Source organism: Chlamydotis macqueenii, chromosome 1 (assembly GCF_036417535.1).
Source record: "Chlamydotis macqueenii isolate bChlMac1 chromosome 1, bChlMac1.mat, whole genome shotgun sequence".
NCBI lineage: Eukaryota > Metazoa > Chordata > Aves > Otidiformes > Otididae > Chlamydotis > Chlamydotis macqueenii.
The window spans coordinates 48,688,834-48,714,864 of NC_141556.1; the positions used below are offsets into that span (position 1 = coordinate 48,688,834).

Below are 26,031 nucleotides of genomic sequence, written 5' to 3' on the forward strand. Positions count from 1 at the left end.
ATAGGAAAGGTGCTCCAGCCCTCTTACCATCTTCATGGCCCTCCTCTGGACCTTCTCCAACTGGTCCATGTCCTTCTTATGTTGGGGGCTCCAGAATGGGACACAGTACTCCAGGTGGGGTCTCACCAGGGCAGAGTAGAGGGGGAGAATCACCTCTCTCGACCTGCTGGCCACGCTCCTCTTGATGCAGCCCAGGATGCGGTTGGCCTTCTGGGCCGCGAGGGCGCATTGCCGGCTCATGTTGAGCTTCTCGTCCACCAGCACTCCCAAGCCCTTCTCAGGGCTGCTCTCAATCCATTCTCCACCCAGCCTGTATTTGTGCCTGGGATTCCCATTAGCTTTTAAAACTAAGCTCTGTGGAGTGAAAACACAGTCTCTCTGAAAGTCAGCAATGAAACTATCATAAGCTTTACTGAATTAATCTTCAGGTTATTAGAACTATGAAGTCCATGAAGAAGTAGTTTTTCATTTTCCTTAGGGATTTAAAGAAAATCATGAGAACACAGGTGAAATTACAACTGAGGTTTTGTTGTTGAGATTTTTTTAATCTTTGTTTGAAAAAGGAAAAATAAATTGCTTTAAAACCTCTTTCAGATATCAAAAGCTCTGCAAATTTGGATTGAGTGAATGAATCTGACAGGGTGAAATGAGGAAAAAATCAAAAACATAGAAGCCTTTGCTTTCCACATTTGCTAGTCAAACCATGTAAGTTTTTGATTTTAAGATGTTTTCGTTGAGAAAGTTGATAAAGCTTTTGACAAGTGGCAGGAATTTTAGTGAATTTTGCTTTCGGGCAATTTGAACACTTTTTTCCACTGTGTGGTTTGACCCCTAAATATACAATTTCCATAACATTGATTCTTTAGATTATTTATTATGACATAACACTTGTGCAGCCCTGAGAAACCAGTAAATTCCTGTTTACTGTGAACCTGATGCAGAAGAAGAATGTTAAGACAGCTGGGTAATCTGTGTCCTCTCCTCTCCCCTACAGCAGACCACACTACCGTGTTTTGGTCAACATATGCAAAATGCTACTGCTTTTCAATCACATTTATTGCTTATATATTCCTTAGCCGGGTGACCCTCTCCTCCTAGAGCCCAATCTCAGTATTCATTTTCAGTCATTATGCACTTAAGAAAATAAAAGACAAGATCAACCAAGCTTCTCTCTTTCAATACTGTGGTCCATTCTGGAATATTGTACTTAGCACAGAGAGGGCCAAGAGCCACGAAGAATCTGGTGCAGGTAACTAACTCACCACTAGTAAGTTGCAACTGATGCTCTGCACTTGTGAGCTGCATTTGGGACTTTAATATGTATCTAAACATAAACATGCATTGAAACAACTGTCCCGTGTAGACATTCAGTCACTTTTCCTAGAGAAACCCTGGGCATGTTTTTGTTTCCCTTTTGTATTTACCTTATCTTCTATTCACTAAACTGTGAGCTCAAAATGGTAACATAACCTAAGCAAAAAAAAAAAAAAAAAGAGCATCAAACCAATGAAAATGTTATTTTTGAAAGACAACAATTTCAACAGTATCAAATAAGCAGGAAAAGCATCTTTGCCTTTCAGATTCCTTGAGTACCTCTCCCCTTCCTCCAGGCTTCCTATGCGAGTTCAGGTGAACGCACAAAAGACTTCATTTTCACAGTACCGTCTGTATGCTGCTTTATGTCTGCCCAGAGCAGAAGTTTTCTTACATTCCTTCCATAGCAATAGAGGGGTTGGCTACGCTCAGAAAAGTGGGGTAACACCAAGTATTTTAAAAGGCATAGTCTATAGGTATATATAGATTGTTCAATCATGCAACTTTTTAAAAGAATCATAGTTGAAAAAAACTTAGTGATCCTTGATGCATCATTGATGTTAATGGAAGAAGAGGTCTTCTTATCTAAGAAAAGGCTGATACCTAAATACTCTTATAAAATATTTAAGAGAGGGAGGTGGGTTTACAGGACAGCTGCATAAGCCACAGCTTGGGAAGAAGGTACAAAAAAATCTGCACACCTTTCATGAACCTTAGACCCATATACAAAGAATGACTACCAAGACAGCATGGTATGGCCAGTTGCTGCTCAGAGAACGTAGAGAAAAATGAGAAGATGCCCAAAATATAGAAGCTTACATATTTGTAAACTCAGAGCTAATGATCTAATAATTTATTAACTGTTTTATTGTTTCAACCTCTCATATATCACAGGCCTCCACATTTCATCCAGTTTTTCTAATAACAAACCTACTAACTTACATTTAACTTAAATATATCTTCCAGAAAGTTGCATGGTCTTGATTTGCAGATATCAGGAAATGGGGCCCTTGGTTCCTTTGGCGGGCTGCTGGAAGGATCAGACCCTCTTTGTGAAAAATGTATAATCCACTTCCAAAAAATGCTTGAATTCAGGCATTTCCCAAACTTCTCCTTCTCTCCCTCTTCCTAAGGTTGTAGGATTCTCCGTTTCCCAGTATTTGATGCTGGGAATGTTCTTTCAGGCTGTTAAATGGCTTCTCAGTCCTGTCCTTTTGATATGCTAACCAGGATAGAGAGTTAAGGTCCAGCTGACAGGAACTCTTTCAACCCTGATGTCACTGCTCTGCCCTCTCCACAGTTTCTGAAGTCCTTACACCAACATTGACACCAACATGATAAGCACTTTCCTAGCACCCGTCACGCCACATTTCAAAGTAAAATCGCACCTTTCCTTCCTCAGATTGTTATACACCCAAGGGTCTCACTTTTTGCCCTAACATTGTGCTGTTAGCTGCTACTCTTCCTCATCTGCCAAGCTGCATATTCATTCCAGCCACTGGACATAGTTTCCCATTGTGTAGACGGATGACCTCTATTTCTTACTCCTAAGCGAATGAATGACTTTCAGTACATTTCAGTAAGGTCAAATATGACATAAATGGACTGCTTGTCAAGCAATATAGATCACTCAGTATCAGCACTTTATCGTCCTTGTTTTATGCTCCTCCAAACTGTGGCATATAGGCATTTTTAAGAGCAATTTTATATGAATTTTCAAAACACAAATGAAAATCCTTAATAGTGCTTTTATAGTGCTGGTCCCTGCAGAACTTGACTGGAAACATTTCCATTCAGTGACGAGTCTCTATTGACGGTCTTTCTGGGAAGAGCCAAATCTACTCCATTTACTGTGTTCTACAATACATTACACAGCTCTTAACAAAGCTATTATGACTGGAAAAAAATATCCAAACAAATGAAAGCTCTGTATTTTAGAGTACCAAGAGACAAATCCTCTTCTCTCTAAAATCACGTAGAGCCTGGGAATGTTTTTTGTTGAGAGCAGGAGCAGACAATCTAAAAAAACTAAACCACAACTCACTCCTATATTGCCACATGCACAGAGGTAATTCATTTGCTGTGATCAACAGCATCCTTCCCTCTAATTCAAGGTAACAATGATCTATTCTATGTAATTTGAATTACATTAGTCAACTGAGAAAGTTTTTAGTGGATTTAACTAAAATGATCCATTAGCATTCACAAGAATAGACAGCAAGCCAAGAGTGAATAGCAACTTATTTTGAAAAACAAAACAAAGCAAAACAAAATAACCCACCACTATTTATTTCGAAGTGTATTAATTTACAAATGGGATAAATTCATTCCATGACCATATTAATGGATCATCATGCAAAAAGTATGATATTGTGGGGTTTTGTGTGGTCACTGAATATCCAAACACTCAGCTGAAAGGTGACGTTTAAATATCATTGTGCAATAAAATACACTGCACAGGATATAAACAGACTCCCTCCTACCATTTAAAGGAAACACAAGTGAAAAACTTGTGAGAAACAATGAAAGTCAATGGGCTTGTGTGCTACTGTGAAGATGAACCCACTGCCTGGTGCTTTTCACCATCACTGATCTTAGAAGCTTTAGCTGGATAGATAAACAGGAGTAGGAGGCAGCCTTATGTACAACACATTAAATGAGAGATAAGGTGGAGTTCAGTGCACCACCTAAAACAGGGACACCTCTAAGAGTCTATCATATATTGCTCTCTTCTCCTTTAGTGACCCTGGCTGCCCTTCTCTCTCATGAGTAAGCATCTTCCGTGCCATGAGATAGCCCTGTTTCACAAGATACCAATTCAGTACAACCATCCTCCTGGTTTCATGGAGTAAAAAAGAAAACAAGCACTTTAGAAGAGTGTTAGGAGTCTCCTAAAGTAAGAGAACATGTGGGCAGACCATGTCGCTTTCAAAACTTAATTCACTATTTCATAATGATGATGTCATAGTTGCCCTGGCTCCCTAGCTATCCTTCTAGATTTCAGAGTCCCAAAGCTTGGCAGCAGTGTATACCTCTTCATCAAAATGGATGTGTGAGAGGATAAAGATAGCAATAATCTGGAACAGGTTGCCCAGAGAGGTGGTAGATGCCCCATCCCTGGAAACATTCAAGGCCAGGTTGGATGAGGCTCTGAGCAACCTGATCTGGTTGAAGATGTCCCTGCTTCTTGCAGGGACATGACCTTTAAAGGTCCCTTCCAATCCTAACCATTCTATGATTCTATGATTATTCTGGCTCTTTATGGTTAACTGTTGACACCTTCACCAGTGGGTTACAAAAAGTAAACAAGTATGAGATCTCTAGCTACTACATTAAAGTAATGTCGTGTTAGTCCCTTAAGAACTCTCAAAAAGACAGCAGTAGTACTGGAAAAAATACTCAAATGGTGCACGCAGCCTTTGCGAGGCTGCAGAGTACTACAGGCAGTGTCTATTGCCTAGCAGGGTTTGACTCAGAAAAACAATCACATTAAACTAGCAGGGACTCCCTTCACCAGGCACTTCCCGGGACACAGTGAGAGCACGTCCCTTGCACTTTGGTAGCCACTATCAGCCAATGCTTTTCTATTCCTCTGGGCATGCAACGCCACCCGAAAGAAGCAGAGAGACCTTGTCCTACTCTGTGATTCCTCAAACTGTTTATTGCCAGCCTGGTACTCCTGTCCAAACCCTGCACGACTGAGCTGGGGGTATAATTCATCTGGTAGAGCTACACCCCCAACAGTTACCGCCCCAGAGCAGGAGTTCCCCACACAACACAGGGCTGCTGCCTGGCAGCTGGAACAAAACTAAACCGCTCCAGTGTGTTTTACATGTAAAATCAGTATAGCTAATACAAAAAAAAAAAACAAACCCACAGGTGTGTTTAGGTCCCCTTAGAACACTTTTTCTTCAAGGAAGCTGTGCTTAAGATGTCCAGTTTTATGCTTAGCGACCTTAACTTGGTTAGCAGTTACAGTGACATCAATCCAAAGTGAATCCAGTGATTTCAAATGAGCTGTTTGACACTAAACAGCAGAATTTGGCCTCTTCTGTTTGGGAACTGATTTTTTAAAACTGAGAGAAGCATGAAAGGAGTACTGAAATAAATACTTATTACTTCTTTACGTAAAGAAAATAATACATACAAATTAGCACATAGTAGAAAATTCCCTGGGGAAAAGTGTGTGTGTGCCCACAGGCACAGAGCACAGGAAGCTGCCATGGGACGAGCCAAACCCTGCAACTTCTCAGAAATAAATTTCCATCATTCCAACTTCTCAAGCACATGTTTCCGAAATTCAGGAAACATATTGCTAATGATTTCCTCTAAGGTACTGCAATTCCAGTGGACTGGAACATGTGAGCAGAGTCAGCTACTCTTCATCTGGGGCATTGGGAGTTAATAAAATAGTTGCAGGTATCTAATCAATATACCGCAAGTTAAAGAACATTAAATAATCACGTGTAGGACCATTTAGGAGAGGGTGAGACTCACCTAACTAGATGGAGTCAGAGATATCTGAGCAAGCTGTCCCACTATCTTTACACAAGTGCTTATTCTAGAATGCATCCCTCCTAGTCTAGGACACTGAAATCAGTGTGAGGATTTTCCCATAAAGGGTCTGTTTCTCTTCATTGACCATCGGGAGAGCCTAGGGAAGAGGTCTCAGACTCGAGCGTGGAGATGACTGAGTTGATACTGGGAGAGAGAGAAGCCAACAGGCCATGGAGAGGCATTCTCAGCTGGATACAGGGCTCTAGGAAAGGAGGTTACAAGCCTCTCTGAAAGTATTTTCTCCACCTGTGGATCAGTCTCTCTAACTCCTGATAAAAGTCAACCAAATTCATTTCAACTCAAACTGATGACACCTGTGTCATAGTTCAGAAAAGGATATTTGTTCATGGCTTGAGCATTTTATAATGAGATTTAACATGACCTAACTTCAGACTTTCATTTGACTTTCCATCCTCCAGTTTCTCCAGTTCCTTCCTCTCATTGCCGTTTCTCCAAAGGACAGAATTTCAGAAAAAAAAAAAAAAAAGCCTAATTATAAGAAATCTCCCCATGTTTCCAGGGAGAAGGACACAGGGTGCTTTCCCACCTTTGGTTGTGTCCACCACATTTTTCATAAAGATGATGCAATAATAATTTTTTAACCATACCAAGGTATTTGCACAAGTTTCTCACACATTTTAAGCCACTCCAACCTCTTCTTTCACAGCAATTACTTAGGTTCTTGTATATTTGCACAGATGAACCCTTACATACGTGCAGCATGTCAGTAACGGAACTGTTAAACATTTTAAGTAACCTGACCGTTCTCAAGAAGTGGCAGCATGCAGACCCACCACGGGTACAGCCAACCAACCACAATTACCTCTCCCAGAATAATTTCCACTGAAAAGGGCTCTTTCTTTAGAAATCATTAGTCAAAAAGGCCTCTTTGCAGTTTAAATTACACCCCCAGCCCTTGATAGAATAACTGGCTCCTGTATCCCTGTGGCTCCCCAAGCCGCTGACCTTATGTTATCTGCAGCCCAGGCTGGAACCACACTGCCTACGGCTACATCTCGAAAGCAGGCTGCGGAGAAAATAATCACTGGAGAACCTAATTCCAGCAAATCAGCACTGCCCTTTATCTTGGACTCCAGCAATATATAGTAACAGTGGATGCAGTCAAACACATACCAAACTCAAGGGCCATGAAGATGAAGGATAGGATTATCCACTGAATTGTGAATGCATAAAGTCAGTTTCCCAAAGTACCACCGCCGTGCTACCTAATGAGCATGTAACGTCAACACCGCAGATCGGTGCCTCACGTTCCTGTGTCTTAAAAGCAGATGCACAATGGTTCTAAGGTGTGTAGCAAGCATGCTTAGGTCACAAGCAAAATTTGCCAGGTTAATCAGCACAGGAGCCTGGGGCAAGAAGATTTAGAATAAATGGAAACTTTCAAATATACACAACAAAGAGGTAACCTAAAATAAAAGCTTGTTGGCTTTTTTTCCCCTGTAAATTCTCATTTGTGCTCAAGCACAGCATATAAAAGTGCACGTTAGAGCCCATGTGATCAGACACTTTCTCAAGAACTATAAACAATGGGACTGTGAGTCGTTATTAGGCTGGAATTACATTCAGTTCTTTCCCACTGACTCTCCATATGGATTATTTGTCTGGTCTTCTGCTCTCTCCACTCCCTTCGCTCCCCCATAGACCATACATGACCCAATCCTGAAATTTCAGCACGAGCGTGTTTCCTTTGCGCATCCCAGCTCTTGCAGCCAGATGACAAGAGCAGTCTGCAGGGCTCCCGCACACAGGCCTTGACCTCACCACCTCTCCGACACCCTCAGCCCTCTGCCAGAGCCTCCTGGCCCCCCAGCAGATGCCACAGCAGCGCTGGGCTCCCATCATATCTTGGGCAATGTGGTCTGACGTGACACAAATCTACCAACCTAAACAACTTCAGCTAATTTGGAGCAAGAATCAGAAAAGCCATTTCTGTCGCCCCACCTCACAGGGTGGTAATTTCTGGCAAAAGTGGAGGAAGGAGTGGGTTTGGATAGTTACACATCTTAACACGCTGCAGCTAGGTCAGGCCTAACAATACATCAGTCAAAGCTTTCATCTTTCATTTAAAAGAAAAAGGTAAAGCTAGTTCCTATCCTTCACAGTTGTAGAAAAAAAATGTGTTCAAGTTATGACTTCTAAATCTTCAAAGGCGGGTTGTAAATAAAAGTGCTGACATTTATTGCTTTTAAGCAAATCACATACTGGAGTGTGACTCATGAACATTGGAACTGGCAAGCACCGAGGCAATCATGTTGAGAATGAGATCATGATGCAGTAGGTGTGCAGCATTCTCTTCTCAACCTATTCACTATCTCTAGTCTACAGTAATAAAGAGGAAAGTTTCAGTCAATAATAAAGATTTTAATGTGCCTTCCAGTGCCTATGAAATAATAAAAAACACATTTCTGCCTCACTGAGAAAGCTTTTGACACGTACTTGATCTCATAAAATACTGAAGGGCATATGACGTATTCACATGAATAAGTCAAAAGGCTTCGTGGTACTCATAACGGTAAAATCGGGAATGTGCAAAGGCTGGGGTCTTTGATTTTCAAAGCACAGATCACATTGGAACTCCAATCTTCTTTTTACTAATTGCAAAACTGCTTACAAAGGGATGGTCCTGTAGACAGGGGAGTGTACTAAGAAGGGTAAGAAAAGGAAATCAACATATTTGTACTGCAGAATTAGTCATGGGGTTACATCAGTTTGATAATTCAGGAGACATTTTGTACACATATCAGCTTGGCTTGGAATTAATTTCAACTTCAGTAAACTCTACAAATAATGATTTCAAATTTGAATGACATACACATATTTTTCTACTGAATAATTGTGGAAACTATCACTTTCAGTATTCAGAGTGAGTATTCTCCTGTTCATAATGCAGGACTTGTCAATTCTGCAAAGCAACAAGCTTTGAAGATAGTCACAGGAACATTTGGATAAACAATCAAGCAGATATATTTGTTCAGCTGGCCTCCTGAAAAGTACTTACATAATGCAACATGGTTCTTCTCAGTTATATTACAAAAACCTCCACCCCTGTTAAATATATCCAGGCAACAAATGAAGGATGATAAATTTCATCAAAATTTAGTCTGGTACCTTCGTCACACAGAAACAGATCCTTTACAAACATGGAACTATATTTATCATTTGCTTTAATGTCATCCTGATTCAGACTGATACTGCCATTTCCATTGCCTTATTTTTTCCCCTACCGATCTGAAGTCTACAAATGGAATGACTTTACCCTGACTGCAAGCTGGGGAATTAGACAATAGGCTGTAAATGACAAAGGAAGCAAGCAGTTAGGGGTTAAAAAAAAAAAAAAAAAAGATTATTATAATGCAAGCTAAATTTAGAAGTGGAATTGCAAAGGTTGGTTAGTATCACTAGTATAGCATTTTAGCATTAGGTGTACCACACAGGCAGCTCAATTTTATTTTGCAGTTATCATATAGAGCCTTGCACACTTGTAAACAAATTTCTAATTTACACACTGTAAAACTTGAACATTAGAAGACAGAAGCAACAGTTCTGGTGCAGCCATCTAAGGAAGGGTGCTAGGCTTAACCAAAATGGACCTTTTGCTGATTGTTCAGACAACTGCTTACCAGAAACCAGAGAAACCTTTCTCCTGCATTACAAAGTATTAGCAAGAATATAAAATTAAGACTAAAAGTATCTTAGCTTTATTTCATCCTGGTATTAAATTGATTAAAAAGTTGCAAACATTCTTTTAAACAACTACAATTTTTTTAAAACCTCTACAGGAAATCTTGAAAATTTGCTCAAGTCACAAGCAAATTGAGTCGAGTTGCAAATTCACATTTTAAAAAACACCTGAAAAATAGGAACACAGATTCCTGTTCATACCATGTATTAAGGCATAAAGAGTAAGGAGGATAATTTTCCCCTCTCTGTGTGAATTTACAATCTTCAGAACACCTGTAGTGATCTGTGAATTAAATCACAGCAAGCAGGGACTTGAGGATGACCCACTGAAAAAGATTCTAATAATTAAATGTGTGTGTATGTATATATATATTTACACAATAAATGTATGTATGTGCCCCTGTGTATGTGAATATAAAAATAAAACTTAGTTTAAACTTTAATGCATGGAAGGAATGTTGTCTTTCAGTATTCTTCTCAAACTATAAGAAATTAATTAATTAACCTGGTCCAGCAGAACTCCAAAGACACCAATTATTATATGTTCTTAGGTTACAAAAACCAATAATAATTGAATTTTATAGAACACAGAACAGCAAGGGACCACTAATGGAATTTCTTAATTGCAACCAACATCAGCACATAACACTATTGGTACTAGAAATCTGTCTTTAAGCCCATCTTGGAGTCAGGAGCTGTACCGAAGCCTTAGCTCCATGTCATAGCTCTTTAGGTAAGCATTGCTGTCTTGGAACCCCGCCACGAAAGCTGGGCAGCATCCCCAGCCCTGCCCCTGTTGCTGGGCATTTCAGACACCACTGCTCCTTGCATATATTGAAGGCTACTCCAAGAACACTGAAGTTCTCCTCCCTTGCATCCTTACAATGCTACAATGCCTTTGTTTATCATTTTATTCAGTTATATAATCAGCACATAAAACAATCACGTTGGATTTTACAATGCCCCAGAGAAAAGCTAGGGGCCATTTCCTGCATCCGAGAGGCAAAAGCATCAAATAAAGCTACATCTCTCCAGAAAACTTTAAAAGGTCGTTGCAAGCCCTGATAAGACACAGAGCGGCCGATCACAGGAATCACACTTCCCTCTGCAAAAACGCACTTGACATTCCCTCAGCCTGGGATTTTTCTCATCCAGTATCATCACAGCCCTATTTCCCTTCCTGGTGTGTAGTCACAGGTCACTTTCAGTGGAGAAAACCTCAAAACTTGAAGATGCAGCATTTTACTTGTTTTCCTCAGTTGAGAGTCATTTCTCCGTGCCAGCTTTGTAGTCACAGAACAGCAATGCTACAAGAGCAAATATCTGTTGTCAGGCACGCAGCGTTACTGCTCTTGTGGACTCCTTCCCAGCAGCTGGGAGGAAATGTTCTTCTTGTTTAGACAAAAATATCCAATGGTTAGGAAATAAGGAGTTAGGAAAAGCTGTGTACAAGGTTCACGCTTGAGAAACAAAAGGGCGTAGAAGACTTCGCCACTAAGAAAATTCCACTGGACACCAAGTTACAATATTTTAGATCTGTTCATTTATGGCAAGTCAGCCATTTTACTGTTGACCTACTTTGTATCAGCAATAATTTGTCACAGTGCATTCTCCAACTGCTACTGAAAGAAAGGTTGAAACCATACATTAAGAGCACAGTGTCAAAGCAACTGATGTTAATTATACCCTGCAGTTCCCATGTTGATGAAATTGTCACTGCTAACCATTAATACAGCATTTACTGTCTAAGCCCAGCTTGCTCTACCAACCTTTGAAAGCCACTGAATTAACATCCTGCTTCACAATGTTCACTTTATGCCACATCGGAATGTAAATCTGAAACATGTAAAAATAACCTCTGCTATTACACCAAGAATGTGTAAATATACATTCCTTTTTAGGAGAGCTATTTACCTCCAGTCTATACATGTTTCACTCCTTAAACTAAAAACAGCTTTAATGTTCTTCAGTCAAGTGGCAGCTTTTGCCAGTATAAACTATTTTCCCTAAAACTTATGGCATCAAGTAGAGGAAACTCTGGAAAATGCAGAGTGCCACTTGATTTATGGAAATTCAGAAATAAGCTTTACGTAGATACACAAAAAAAAAGAAAAGCAGCAATGTTCTTCATTTTATTCATTGCTAACCTGCGCAATAACAAGAGATCGTATTCTGCCAGCATAAGTAAGCAAGGTTAATTAGAAGGACACCTTACGCGGATTTAGTGCTCATGTTCAGTGACATCTGTTTAATTTGGTAACAGAAATGTTTACAAGCATCAGCAGAAACCAACCACTCCAGAAGCATTAACTGGATTCTTTATGGTTTGCACATCAATAAACTGTTTTGCAAGGTCCTGCTGCTGCAGTACAGTCCCCCCTGCTTCTAAATCATCTCTCAAGCTACTCTTTCACCCATTTAAATTGAAGGCAGTCAAGAGCACGCAGGCTTAACGATATTTAGCCTTCAGAATTGTCATTACTAGCTATGAAACGAGACAGCACAACTTGGTTTTCTGATCCAGTAAGACTCATTTTAGTGATGAATAGGAGAGACCTTTTTATCCTATGAACTGATTCAATATGAGATACAACAAACTAGAAGCTGGTGATGGTATTTTCACATCAGAAGACTGCTTCACATAGGTTATTTCCAAATTCTCATGTACACTGGCAGAACAAACCGATAACAAGAAAATCTCCCTTGTGGCACGATGAGGCCTGTCACACAGATCTACTAGAAAATCTTTGCAGAGTCAGCAGAAAAGTAGAAAACTAAAATCAGCACTATTAGTAATTGAATGAAAGCCGTCACATTTCTATTCAGACCTAAGAATGACCCTAAGATCTATAGGAAGAAAAAGATCATGGTCTGAATGACTGCTTAAGCCAGATGTACATCTCCAGAATAAGCAGGAAAAAAACCCACACACCTGCAAAGAAAACAGAAGAACATATATTCTTACAGGACACCTATAATACAACTTTTTATAGGAGCATTGTTACCAAACATGAAACATTAAAGTAAACTTGAGTGCATAGGAACTGATCTCACGCATAGCACAGTGAGGGGAATGTGCCGTGAGAAAAAAAGAAACATTTGCTCACCTGGCATAAACTAGAATGCAATTATATATTTTAAAAAGACATTCACTGAATGGTCACCAAGTCTTAGCAGGCTGCTCTGTCAGTCTAAGGAGAGCTGTAACATTAAAGCAGCATACAGCTGAGCCTGCCCTCAGAATACCAACAGAACAACAGGGTTATTCACTGCTTCACAAGGAAAGTCCAACTAATTTAACTAACATGCACCGGGCAAGCAGGTCTTGAATGTGCTCTCTCATCTCTAATATTCGCATTAAAAGAAAAGCCTTGCTGGTTTCATAATGGCACGTTAAATGAAGTTCAAAAGTGACAAGCATTTAGCTTAGTGCACTGTTTGTTCTACCTGCACCAAAACACAGGACTGGCAACAGCCCTCCTCTTCCAGACATACTCCATTTCTCCCACGAGCCCTTCCATTGCCCTGCCACCACAGTATGCTAAGCACTTCCAAAATCAGACAAGGGGACATTGTGTGTACATCAGAGTATATTTAAATTCCAGCTGGAAGAAATCCCAACAACTCCGAGGACACAGGTTGCACCAATTACTAGTTACAGCTGCAGTTAAAAATTATGCCATGAATGAAACCACTCCACCGTAAAAGGCCTCAAATGTTAACCGTCTAAGGGAGCAGGCTCATTCTTGGGTCAGTGTCACATGCCAGCCTCGCAGATGGAATACTTGCTGCCTCGCAAAGCTATGCTTATCAAAAAGAAAGTACCAACAGCTGATGCTTTCATAATGTGCAAAGCTTCTGTCAAAGACCAGCTATACAGCTACCCTTTCTGATGCTGTTCCAACTGTGCAGCAGAAAAGACTATAGGCAGCACCACGATATACCAAGCACCGCTCAGTCAGCAGCCAGCTTCATGAAAGTTTAATATAGCTTTACAGGAAGCCAAGCTCAATGTTTTTCTTTCTGTTTGGATATACTTATGCTGTCTGCGGACATGTAACACAACAGAAATGTCTTTGAGTACTCCTACTGCTTGAATAAATCTCTTGCTTACAGACTTAACAACTTGAAAGCATCATCTTAAAAGTAGTAGAAGTCTTAAGATATCATTATGTGAACCTAAACTTTGACTCTACACGTGAGTAATACCTGTACTTTAAAGCAAGCTCATGCTGAAGCTTTGGTAATAGATCTATTATTGTCAGATCCAGAGCAAGCTCTTTTAAAGTTCACTGCTTCAGGAGTACTTGTGCTTCCACAAGTCTATGCCAGATAGTCATAGCACTAGAGAAGCCCTAGCAATACTTTAAAGTGCTGAATGTTGACATACAGATGCAGATCATGGAAAAGAAAATCATATTTGTAAAGCTGAACTTTAAAAAAAAGCAGTGGGAAAGAAATTGGTAAGAAAAGTTAGACAGTTCAGTCTTACGTTTTTCTTATATACCACCAGTTCTGTTACAGACCAGAAGACAAAAGGTTTGAACTGGAGATACAACGCGTTACTACTGCCACATTGTAAAGGCTCTTAGTCGAGCAGGAGCTGCCACAACGCATGGCAAGCCTTGAAGCTCAGTTCTACCCATAGCCAGTAATTTTAGTTGGCAAGTAACAATTGTTTTCTTTTCCTTCAGAGCAACAGTGATTCTCATAACTGAAGTGACCAAGTTGGGTAGGCCTTTTATTAAACACTCACAGAACAAAGTACACAGGAGATAAGGAACAGAAAGTTCTTGAGTTTTACTCCAGCACTTTAACAAGTGCAAATAAAGTGGTAAGGAATTTCTCTCAAGTGTAACTAACCACTGGGCTGTAGACAAATGGCATTAGTGTGGTGCTTAAGTGAATCACATCTCCACATCATTCATTAACTTTGAATACACATATAAGTATGGGCTTCTTACTTTGCCTCAACAAACCTTTTAAGTTTGGGAAAAAAGATCTACATACCTTTTGTTGAATCCCATCTTAATGATTTCTAAAGTGAAAGTCTTGCATCTGAAGAAAGCAAAAGGCGAGCAACCTTTCTGTAGAGTGGTTAACCTGCTCTTAAGGCTAAGGGACATTTGTCCCAGAAACTCTTATTGAGCAGGGAATCCATCAGGGAAGATTTGAGAACTTGTGAGCAAGTAGGCCAAAATGGACATTTAGGTTTGCTATATCCTTCATCAGGAAGCCAAGTAAACTTTAATCCTCTGGATTTATTCAAGTCATCTTTGGTGGATGTTATTTCTGTACCTTTTCCTCATATCCCAGAATTATTGGCCCTGGAGTTATTTCCACATTGACTGATTTTAAAAGGTTTAAAGTGACATGTACATCATTGTGTTTCCCTAAACTTCCCATGCATTTATATATGTTGTCTTCATTAATCCATGTCTGCACCAAGTGTCCCCTAACATCAGGGTGCCATTGATGTTCTCAAGCCTTTATAGTACCTATTCCATTTCTACTGTGAGACAAAAATAGTTTAACTGATCCTATGTAATCACGACAAGAGATTAATTAAAATGCCAAGATAGGAAACAATTTATTATAGAGAGAAGAAAAATTTCTCATCCAAAATATAGAAATCTGTACAACTTTGCCACAATCAATATACATGAACTGTACAAATTTACACCAGTTCATAATTTACCAAATAAAAGATGACTAACAAAGTTCACAAAATAGATGGTGGTTTGTGGAAAAGACTTTTACCCAATTAAGAACAAGGAAATTACAAACCAGACCTCCACTTTCTAAAAATAAGAAGTTTACTCAGTCTTAGAAAAACTACAAGCTAGCAAATGTACAGATAGCTGGCTGGTGCTAACACCACAGTTCAGACAGTGTCTTTATATGGTCTTTTTAAAGCCTGTTGCCATGGCAGATTCTGATCACTTGCTACTTTTGAGGCCAATGTAAAGATCTGACCATTTCCCCAGGTCATACTTACTGTTTTATCTTATGTACATTTATACATATTTGTAAGTGCTAGGTAAAAGTCTGAAAAATAAGATTTCCAGTACTATGGTGTTCATAACAATAAGTCTTGTTACTGAGCTGCCAAAAATGCTAACAATTAATAAATGTAATAGTGCAAATTTACTCTGCAAGATCTACTGCAGAGAATCACTTTATAAATACAGATTGGGGTTGAAAATTGGTGTAGAAATTAAGTAAGATGTCTTGGAGAAACTGACCCTTCCTAGATCTTCTTCACTCCCTAGCAAGTTGCAATCATTTTGACTCACAGGCTATTAAATCACTGAAAGGTACTGTCCAAACTATGGCACTGTCACTTTAAAGTATACCACTCTAACGTGTGCCAGATCTTCACAGCTGTGACATGGTTTAAATTCCATAATCCATCCCCAGAGGTGCCCACCCAAAGCAAAAACCAAATCTATCCATCCATTTTTAAGGTGATCCATCCACAGACTATATCTTAACCCGATACAGTCATCATATTGTAGCTTTTGGAAGGGCTAGTTCTGCCCAAGAGAAGTTCCTCCTTACAGCTTATTCTGCTGTCTACCATTTGCATGTTGGTGTTATTTTGGCTACCTCCTGCTGGTGCAGCTTCATACAGCACACAGATCGAGCCATCCTCTCCAATACGATAGGACACTTCGTACGGGTCAACCCATAGAGTGAGTTCGCTTGGAAGAAGCTGGAACAGTTCCTGACTGCTCAATCCAATCCGCTGTGCTGCCTGTCCAATGAGAGGATCCATTTTATGGTTGATCCGGATACATCGGTAACCTGATCCCTTGCATGGCTTTTCTGGGAACCAGTGGTGTTTATAATGTTCTATAAAACAAAAAAAAAGATTATCCTCCTTAATTCCATATTCAAACAGATGTACAGTGAACATGGTTCTCTTGCAAATTTCACACCTCAAGATGTCGAAAGGCTTATTATGTTAGCACCAAGTGACCGGAAAAAATCATTACAGCCTTTATTTTTGCTGATTATTTACATAAGCACGGCGTCCCTTGGGAAGTACTCATGTACAGCACGTAAGTTACTGTTTCGTACTACAGGGAACAATGTTTGCCATCTGAAAGGAGTGAAATGCAACTTCCTGGCATCCACAGAAACAAATACGAAAATAAGAGAAGCGATTGCATATAGCAGAAAAACTCAAGGGCTTCAAAACTCCACGAACCAAGGAGGAAAAAAAAAAACACACCTTTCCAGCATCCTCTTGAGATCACACTCATGCTTAGCTGCTCACATTCTAAGAACACCCAAGAATAACTAGGGAAGGAACTGGGCAGCGTTTACCAACTGACTCAAGCTGTGTTTCACCACCGCTCTTCCCAGCCTGTTTTCCACGATGAGACACCAATGACTTCACTTACCTCAGGAGTTTTTATCCCACCCAAAATCCTACCGGTCTCGAAGCTACTCGTAGCCACGAGCAAGCCCACTGAGCCGAGGGCTGGGGATTACAAAACCTACAGGGCAGCGAAGAAACCCTGGGTATTTGATCCTAAGCGGGGTTGTCGGGTGGCTACGAGATATTTCCAAAAGAAAGGGAGACTCATCGCCCACCTCGCTGAATTTTATTTGACAAAAAAAAAGGAACTTACGAGCGTTTTTCCTTCTGGAAATGGGGCGGTTTGAGCCCTTGGAGCGGAGCCCAAGTTCGGGCTGCTCCGAAAGCTTTGTCTACGGAGACAAGGCGGAGGGGAGGGCGCCTGCCCGAGGCCCGAGTCTCTTTTGTTTACAGCTCCCACTCGCCGGCGCCGGCTCGACACACGGAGCACGGGGGTCCCCGCAAAGGGCGACCCACGGCCGTGGAGCCTCGCTCGCCTCCCACCCCCGCGGCGCCCCCAGCCCCTCGGACGGGCCGCTCTCCCCCTTCCCCCGTCTCCAGGCGGCCCCACGGCGTAGGGGGTTTCGGAAGGGGGGTGGGGGGTGCGGCTCCCGCCGCGCCCGCGCCGCCCTCACCTGCCAGCAGCTCCTGCAGGCTCTGGCTGAAGGTCTGCAGCTGCCGCTCGTTCATCAGCCCCTTGGTCCGCAGGAACTTGGAGATGAAGCCCACGGCCGCGGCGATCTCGCGTATCATGCTGGCCCGGGTGTACAGGGCGGGACGCATGGAGGCGGCGGCGGGCGGCAGCCAGCTCTCCGGGGCGGCCGGCGCTGCGACGGGACGGGACGGGGCGCGGGGCGAGCGGTGCGGAGCGGGACGGGCGCGGGGGGCGGCGCGGCTCTAACTGGGCGAGGAGAGGGCGGCGAAGCCCAGATCACATCCCGAGGGGGGCGGCAGCCTCCGCCTCCTCCTCCTTCCGCGGCAGGGGGGCGGCGGCGGCAGCAGCAGCAGCCGCGGCAACGCACCCCGCATCTCCTGCGGCGAGCGGCGAAGGGAGCTGCCCCCCAACCGCCTCCTCTTATAGCCGCCGGCGGACGGAAGTGGCGTCAGGGCGCCGGGGGGGCGCGGCGCCGCCAATGGAGCGATCGCACCATTGTGACGGCACGCGGCGGGGCGGGGCCGGCGAAGCGAGCGGGTGACGTAATCGATTGTAAACAAATAGAGACGGGGTGCGCACGGGGGCGTTAGGTGCAAGGAGCTGTGCGCAGCGCAAGTGTCTTTGTGTTTGCAGAGGGGGTTCTCGGCCGAGGAGCTGGGCGGGCAGCGGGGAGGCGCCGTCCCGTCCCGTCCCGTCCCGTCCCGTCCCCGCGCGGGTCCCGGCCGCGGGAGAACGGCGCCCGCGATCGGCGCAGTGGCGTGGGCAGAGTCGGGGTGCGCGGTGCGGAGGCCGGGCTGCTTGCGCGGGGAGCGTAAATCGGGGCGAGGCTGCCCCGTGTGTTCGCGGACCTGCGCTGTATCTGGGGAGAGCAGAGCCACGTCAGCGGCGGGGGAGGAGGGGAGGGGAGGGGAAGGGAAGGAAGAGGAGGAGGGATGAGAGGGAGGGGGGAGGCCGGGGACGAGGGGGAAGCGAAATGGCGGAGGTGGGTGAACTGGTGTCTCCGCCGTTTCGGTGAGCGCTGTCCCGCGTCGGCTCCGCGTCCGGCGGCGGGGTCGGTGTGTGCGTGGGGCCGTGCGCGTACCGGTCTCCCCACGTAAAAAGCTAGCTGCAGCAGGGTGCTGGAAGGTCGGTGTTTGTTTATCCCCATAGCCACCGGAGCTGAGGTGGCTTTGCCTCTTTGGCTGCTTTCTCCTCCCCCCCCGGGGTGCCCCAGTGGGACCATTCCTGTACCCATCACTCGGGGGTCCCGAGCGCGGCAGGGGTCATAAGAAAGACGTGGGGAAAAAAAAAACCAACTTCTTAGCAGAACCTGTTGTCGTAGAACAAGGGGTAATGGTTTTAAACTGGAAGGAGGTAGATTTAGATTAGATAGAAAGAAGAAATTTGTTTTACAACGATGGTGGTGAAACACTGGAACCTCAGAGAGGTAAATAGTCAACGCCAGGTTGCACGGGGCTGGACTTAATGACCTTTGAAGGTCCCTTCCAACCCTAACTATTCTATGATTCTATGATTTGTTTACCATGGCCTTCAGGCCACTTTCACATCGTGGTCTCCATGCAGAGTGAAAGCCCTTCCCGTGGTGTGGGCCGCCAAGCCCACGGGCACAAAAAGCGAAGGGGACGCTGGTCAGTAGGGGCAGTGCCCTCTCTCAGGCCACCAGCCACACCTCAGCCCTGGTTGGTTGAAGACACCCCAGAAATACAGCTTCCAGTCTCCCAGCCCCTCCATGCATACTGCTCAGCTTGGGAGAATGATCTTCCTCGCTTGGGATCATACAATTATCCCAGCTTTTCTATCACTTGATTTGAAAGGGGAAAAACCAAGGGAAAAAACAAGAGAACTGACATGTAATACTCAGCTAGCGATAGCCAAGAAGAGCGTAGAGCATCAGAGCTCCCAATGCCATGTGTCTCCCTGTTTGCAAAACTGAAGGTGAGATGAAAGAAGCAGCAAAAGTTCTTTTCTTGTTTGGGTTTTTTTTTTTGGTTTTTTTTTTTTTTTTGTTAAAAACACCAAGTGTAGCTTCTTTGATAGAAAACTCATTCTCCCCCTAGGGTATATGCCCTGCTCTTATGCAAAGCTGCAAATGAAATACAGCCTGGTATTTACATGTACTGTGGCTTCCACTCAAAAATTAGAAATTAGGCCATTAAAGGCACAACAATAAAACACAATAAAATCCCAAGACTTCTTTTCCAGTAGAACAATTCAGAAATGAAATACATAAAAATATGTGTGAAATAATTTAAATTAAAGATGAAAATAGACTAGTTTTTTTTTTTTGTCTGGTGTTAGAGATGTACCTGAACAGTGCTTTTCATCTTTTCTTTGCACTCGGGATCTATTCTGTCTTAGAGTCTCAGCCTCAAGGGACTCTGACTGTCTGTGCACAAGGGAGATCTGCAAAATACCTTCAAAAGATAATCCTGGGAGCTTAAGCTCACAGCTTTACTGCATACTAAAAACCTTGATGTGGTTCTTAGAGCACAGTCTCATCTATTTTCCCACCACAAACATCTAAATCCTACATTAGTGATCATGAGCTGTCACTCTGTCCTGTGAGGAGGGAGGAGCTCTCAACCTGGCCCCTCCTCTTGCTGCTCCATAGGTACTGTAGAATCATAGAATGTTTTGGGTTGGAAGGGATCTTTCAAGGTCATCTAGTCCAACTCCCTGCAAGGACCAGGGACATCTTTGACTAAATCAGGTTGCTCAGAGCCCCGTCCAACCTGGCCTTGAATGTTTCCAGGGATGGTGCATCTACCACCTCTCTGGGCAACCTGTGCCAGTGTTCCACCACCCTCATTGTAAAAAAAAAAAATTCCTTAGATCCAGTCTGAATCTACCTCCCTCAGCCACCCTTTCTTCTCAAGTCCTTCCACAGTGCATATAAGGTATATCCAGAGCTGCCATTTCTGCTCTGTTCATAGGTTGGAATTCACTGCTCCTTTTCAAACCTCAAAGCAGGAGATGCCTCTCTCTCCCTTCACAATGAAGTCCATCAACCTACTGGGAAACGTAACTTGAGCAAAATTGTCATTCTCAGAGCATCACAATTACTACAAAATACCTACTGGAAATACTTCAACAACAACAAAAAAAAATATAATGCTTGCCACCTTTGCTGAGATCTGAGCTTTATCTGGGCCAGTTTCTCATCTCTCTTAGTTCTTGCTGGAATCAAATGCTCAGAAGGAGTTTTAGGAGCTCTCAAGTGGATAAGTGGTCTTAAGCAGCAGCAGCCCAAAGCACGAGGTTTAAAAAGCAGTCCTCAGCTTGCTGCAGCAGTGACTGTTACAGACAGCAAGGCTGTTCAGTTCAGATTTGAATCATTCCCCCTTGAATTGTACTTTATTAATGTAATGTGGCAGCATGCACCTCATCCCATGCTCTGGAAGAGGGGAAGAAAGTTAAAAGATTTTTTATCTTTTTTTTTTTTAAAAAGCTTGCTAGATCATCAGAGGCTTTCTCTCAAATCTTCTGCAAAGTCAGTAAAATCACAGTGTTTTACCAATCAAGAAGTCCATGTTGCTTCCAAACAGTTATAGCATGTATAAAGAGGGTTTTGTCTATGGAAAGGGTAAATGGCTGCGCGTACAGATCCAGACTACTAGTGAGGAATGAACTACCTCCGTGTTCTTACTGTGCAGCCAGCAAGCAGTTGAAGTGTGATTTTGAGGCTAAGGCTCTGCAAGATGCCTGCCAGCAGGGCCTCATCCCTGCAGGAGGGAGCAAGGTAAGAGGAGCTGCTGATGCAGAGAACTGTCTTGTTTTCCCAGTCTAGGCAGGTCTGCCTCCATCTCAGTGCTAAGGTGGGATTAGCAAAGGAGCTGCTGCCGTTTGCTGCCTGTGAAATGCTCCCAAAGATCCTAATCTTTAAAGTATGCAGGCTCTTAGCAGTGATGAAGACTTTGGCATACAGCTCCTGTGATGAGGGAAAGTCAACTTTCAGTGGAGAACATCAGAGAAACTAGCTGTACTTTAGCCTGTTGCTGGTTTGTACCTTAGCTTCTTGCCAGTATACCAGCGTGTTTCACTGATCTGCTGTTTTGCTCTGAACTTCTTTGGCACCTGTACATTTTGGGATATATGAAGTGGTTCTTACTGTCTCTGGCCAAGTCCCAGCTATCTACTCCTGCCTCTGCAGCTCCGGACACAGAGGAGGACACATTGCCAGGTCAATAGTGCAAGATACTCACTGATACCTTAACAGCAGGATGCTGAAGAAGATAAATGTAAACATGTAACAACTGCCTTATTCAGCCCATCTGATACTTTAAATGAAGTAGAGGCCCTAGGGAGAGAAAATAAAGAAAAAGAATATGTGATCGTGTAATTAAAAACTAGATCATAATGAATATGCACAGAAGGGTTGAATTAAGGTTGTACTGGCAACCCAGCTTCTGATATTTCCTAACTTTTAAGCAATACAATGCAACCTTTACAACATTTCTTTCATGTTGTTTTGGCAGGAACTGTTTCTCGCCATTGGTTTGGAGAGAGCCTAGCACTTTGTGAGTTCTGTCATAATGGAAACAAGTAATAGAAATACAACTACTTTTATCTGTGCCACACACACAGATACACACCCTGCAACTATTGCAACATGCTCTTTTCCCAGCTTTTTCTGAAGGAAGCTACTGAGTGTTCTCTATGGTAAGTGGGAAGATTCAAGAGTTCAAGAAGAATAATTAGAATGATTTGATTTTTTAAAAAAATGTTCTGGTCCTAAAGTCTTAATTAATATATCTTTGTTTATGAAAATAAATACACTACATGTGCAGCATGGATTCTTTTTTTTCCTTTTTGGGAACTTATTCCTGACAGGTGTTACAAGCCTTATAGACAATACTTTGTCAAAGCCTTTCAGTGTAGAAAAACATTAGATCTATTTTTTTCCTGTTCCACTGTCAGTTCTAGCTATGGTTTTGCACTGTTTGGCATTGACCTAATAAAGAAGCAACAGCTGAGAAATAATTAGTATTTGTTTTCAAAAAGCTGTATATGTGCCTTAGATTAGCGTAAGCTTTCTCTCACCTATTATCTGAAGAGTACTGTTCGCAGTACATAAAACACATCAACAATCCATTCTGTGTATAGAATTTATTTTTAGTGTAGGTTGATGTTACTAAAATGCCACATTATCTTTGTCATTTAGCAAGCATTTGAAAGCATATAGCAAGAGGTTTCTTCTCCATTTTTTGTTTCTGCAGAGCAAAGCTTACCATGGGATGCATAAAACATTCATTAATGTTTTTGCTCTCTTTAGTCTTTGCTCTGAATATGTAGTTACAGCTGTAGAGACATTAAGCTGCTATTCCAGGAGGCAGATGTAACCCAGAGAGTCCGTAGCCGGCCTCCACACTGCTCCCCACAGGACCCCATGGCCTAGTTATAAATTCCCACCTTATTCCGTAACAATTTCAGGCTGGCACCCCTCAAACTATAGTGATGGTACCGGAGTCCTTCTTGGACTTCAAAGACTTCGGCCACACAACATGGATTAAGGTTGCGACAGAAGCAGTTAGCCCCCCTTGCTGCAGGGTGAGTGCCCTTCGGGGTCTGTCAAGTGGTACGCTGGGCCTAATTTTTTTTTCCTGAAGCCTTGGGAGCAGGCTGCCATTCACTTGTGTTGCCACAAGACATGTTTGGACTTGAGCTGGGGCTCAGATCTGGGCTCGGAAATGTCTTAGGGATCCAGCCCACTTGCAGGCCTCTGCAGTGAGGAGGGGATGAGGGCTCTTCAGCTCTCATTGTAAGCCTTTCTCTCAATCCAGCATTACGACATTGAAAGTAACCGCCATGTTGTAGCAATGAGTGTTTCATCCTGAAAAACTGGGGGGGTGAAGAAGTCAGTCGCATATTCTTCCAGAATGGAGAAGTCTTGCTTTTGAAAGCATAAGATAGACTGGTATGAGTCAGAGAAAGGGCAAAAGTCTGATTTGTGACCACACTGGGAAACCCCCCCTCTCCCTTCAACATGCCCCTGCGTGTGCGTGCACACACACACACGCACAGACATGCACTCATTCCACATTTGTAGACTGGTCTGTCAGGCAATGAATTCCTCAAACCATTTCTCGCACAAGTAGAGTCTTGTTTAAGCAAGCGGGACAAGTCCCAGAAGCCAGAGCCCCATTCTGTGGTACAGCAATAGTCTAACAAACATCTCTGCCACTGCTGGAAGCTTGAGAGGCAGTGGAAAGATTCGGAGGGGTAAGGGGAAGCTGTCAGCATCGATTATAAAACTACAGCACGTTCTGCAAAAGTAATTTCAGGAAAACCAGCTCATGGCATCCTAAAATGACAAAGTCAGCTGCAGTTACTCAATACAGAAAAAGGCTTGCTCTGTGGGGGATAAGTTTGATTTCAAAGGGACCACTCACAGAGAAGAGATTCCTTATGGCGTGAGCCTCAGGTGGCAGAAACCGGAATCTGGCCAGGACAGATTCAACAGAAGGCTTTTCCTATGCTATTGCTTTGATTTCAGCAAACAACATGTGACAGCATGCACATATAGCAGATGAAAAGCAAATTCAGAAAATAGTATTCTCTTTTTGTTTCAAAGATCGATTTTTTTTTCAAGTGGGATAGTAGCAGGTGTGGCAGCACATGGGGTGCTTGATACTAACAAAGCAATCATAGTTTGGGTCCAGTAACAACAAAAATTTAAGAAGGCAATAGAAGCAGATGATTTGAAAGCTTGTCGATAGAGAGCTCCTCACAACACAGAGTTATACACAACCATTATTATACATCCATTTTTTCACTTGTATGCACTTATGAATAAAACAGGAGAGACTAATATAGATGAGATAAACAATCCTACAGTGCAATCCTGCATGGGAAAGCTATTAACAATAATATTAAAGTGAAAGGAGCTTTTAAGTTAAGGGAATTATTTAACCGTTTGTTGTCATGCTCTGCAATCAAATCATGTCATCTCAAATGCCAAGCTTTTACCTCTCCTGTAGTTTTTCAAGGTACATGGAAGGGGTGATAAATAGGTTTATAGTTCTCTCCTTCCCAGAGCTTTCTTTTCTGGCTTGCAAAATAGCCTCAGGAAGGCCTGAAATCATTCCAACCTCCCTTGTCTGCAGTGGCTGTATATGTGGGCTTTTGCACTGGCTGGTAACTGCCGGAATAGCCTGTGTTGGTCACTACGGGGATTCTGGTCCCACTGTGGTGAGGCGGAGGGAGAACCAACAGAGGTAACCTGCTGGGAGAAGAGTATCCCAACACCCACTTATGCATTTGAAGGATTCCTTGTGATGCTGAAGCGGCTTACAGAAGCAGAGGGGAGGCCTAACATGTAGTCTCATGTTTAATTCTGCATCAAGTTAATTGGTGTTCTTGAAGGGTTGATTTCTAGGTTTGAAGGCCCAAAGCAGGGTCATCACCCTCAGCAGGAGTCACAGCAATGACAAGTAGTGTCCAGGGCACAACCAAGAGTTAGTTTCTTCTGGTATTTATGCTAGTAGTTGAGGAGGCATGAAATCAGCAGCAGGGAAACAAGATTACAGCTGGAACAAGCTTATCAACTATGACATTAAGGACAGCAAAAACATTATGAATTATAATGTAGTCTTCTGCATAATGTTTGCCCACAGAATAGGCATCTAAACATCCAATACATCTAAACACACCTGAGCATATTTTTTTTTGAAAGATACCATTTCCAGAGCAATGCTCCATGCAGTTGAGAGTCCACCAGCCTAACTGTATTAGCCCCATGAATACTAACTATACTTTTATATCAGTATTTCCTGTCTGTTAGAATTGAAACTGGGATGGTCTGCAGATTTGAAGTGCAAATTCATTAAAATAGCTAAAGATTTTAAGAAACCAATATGTTGGTCCTGCAAGTATACTTTTTTCCTTTGCAGCTTGTGTGTAGCTAAAAAAATCTAGACAAATTTTTAAAAGTCCTTTAAAGTATCTGAGGAAAAACCCTTCCATTTATTCTCCAGTTATATAATTAAAAAATCTTAAGCAGCTTTATTTAGGTTTGTGATTTGGAAACTAGATAGGCTTTCAAATGGATGGCTTCCTTGGACCAGTTATTAAGTACTAGCTACAAACATTCAGCAAATCTGCCTGTCTCAGAAATGCCTCAAAATAGCAAAACATGGAGGTATTGTAACAGTAATACTGTAATTGTAATATTATAATGGTAATGGATATTTTAGACTAGATCTGCACAGGACACAAAGGAGATTGCCCACTGTTCACTTATTAAGACCGAGGAAACAGTAAAACAGTGACTGTAACATGTAGATAGACATACACACCTGCCTCACAAACTCGTAACATCCCTCTGCCAAAGCTGGATTTGATTTTTTTGGTTGTAAATCAGGTGCTCCTGCACATGTTTCATTCACTGCAGGATCTGGCTTTGGAGGACAAATGATTTCACATTAGCTGCTTTTTTATT

General features: G+C 42.6%; 1 protein-coding gene and 1 long non-coding RNA gene across 2 annotated transcripts; one reads left to right on the forward strand and one right to left on the reverse strand.

Moving 5' to 3' along the window:
- Positions 1–15,138: 15,138 nt before the first annotated feature.
- Positions 15,139–17,990, reverse strand: BTG1 (BTG anti-proliferation factor 1). Its single transcript, XM_086750209.1, has 2 exons — positions 17,575–17,990; positions 15,139–16,428 (listed from the first exon to the last, which is right to left on the reverse strand). The coding sequence occupies exons 1-2, from the start codon at positions 17,720–17,722 to the stop codon at positions 16,064–16,066; spliced, it is 513 nt and encodes a 170-aa protein (XP_086606335.1). The 5' UTR covers positions 17,723–17,990; the 3' UTR covers positions 15,139–16,063.
- A 2,102-nt stretch (positions 17,991–20,092) lies between these two features.
- On the forward strand, positions 20,093–22,377 carry LOC147602022 (uncharacterized). Its single transcript, XR_015258829.1, has 2 exons — positions 20,093–21,333; positions 22,070–22,377. It is a non-coding gene; the product is annotated as an uncharacterized LOC147602022 (long non-coding RNA).
- Positions 22,378–26,031: the final 3,654 nt, after the last annotated feature.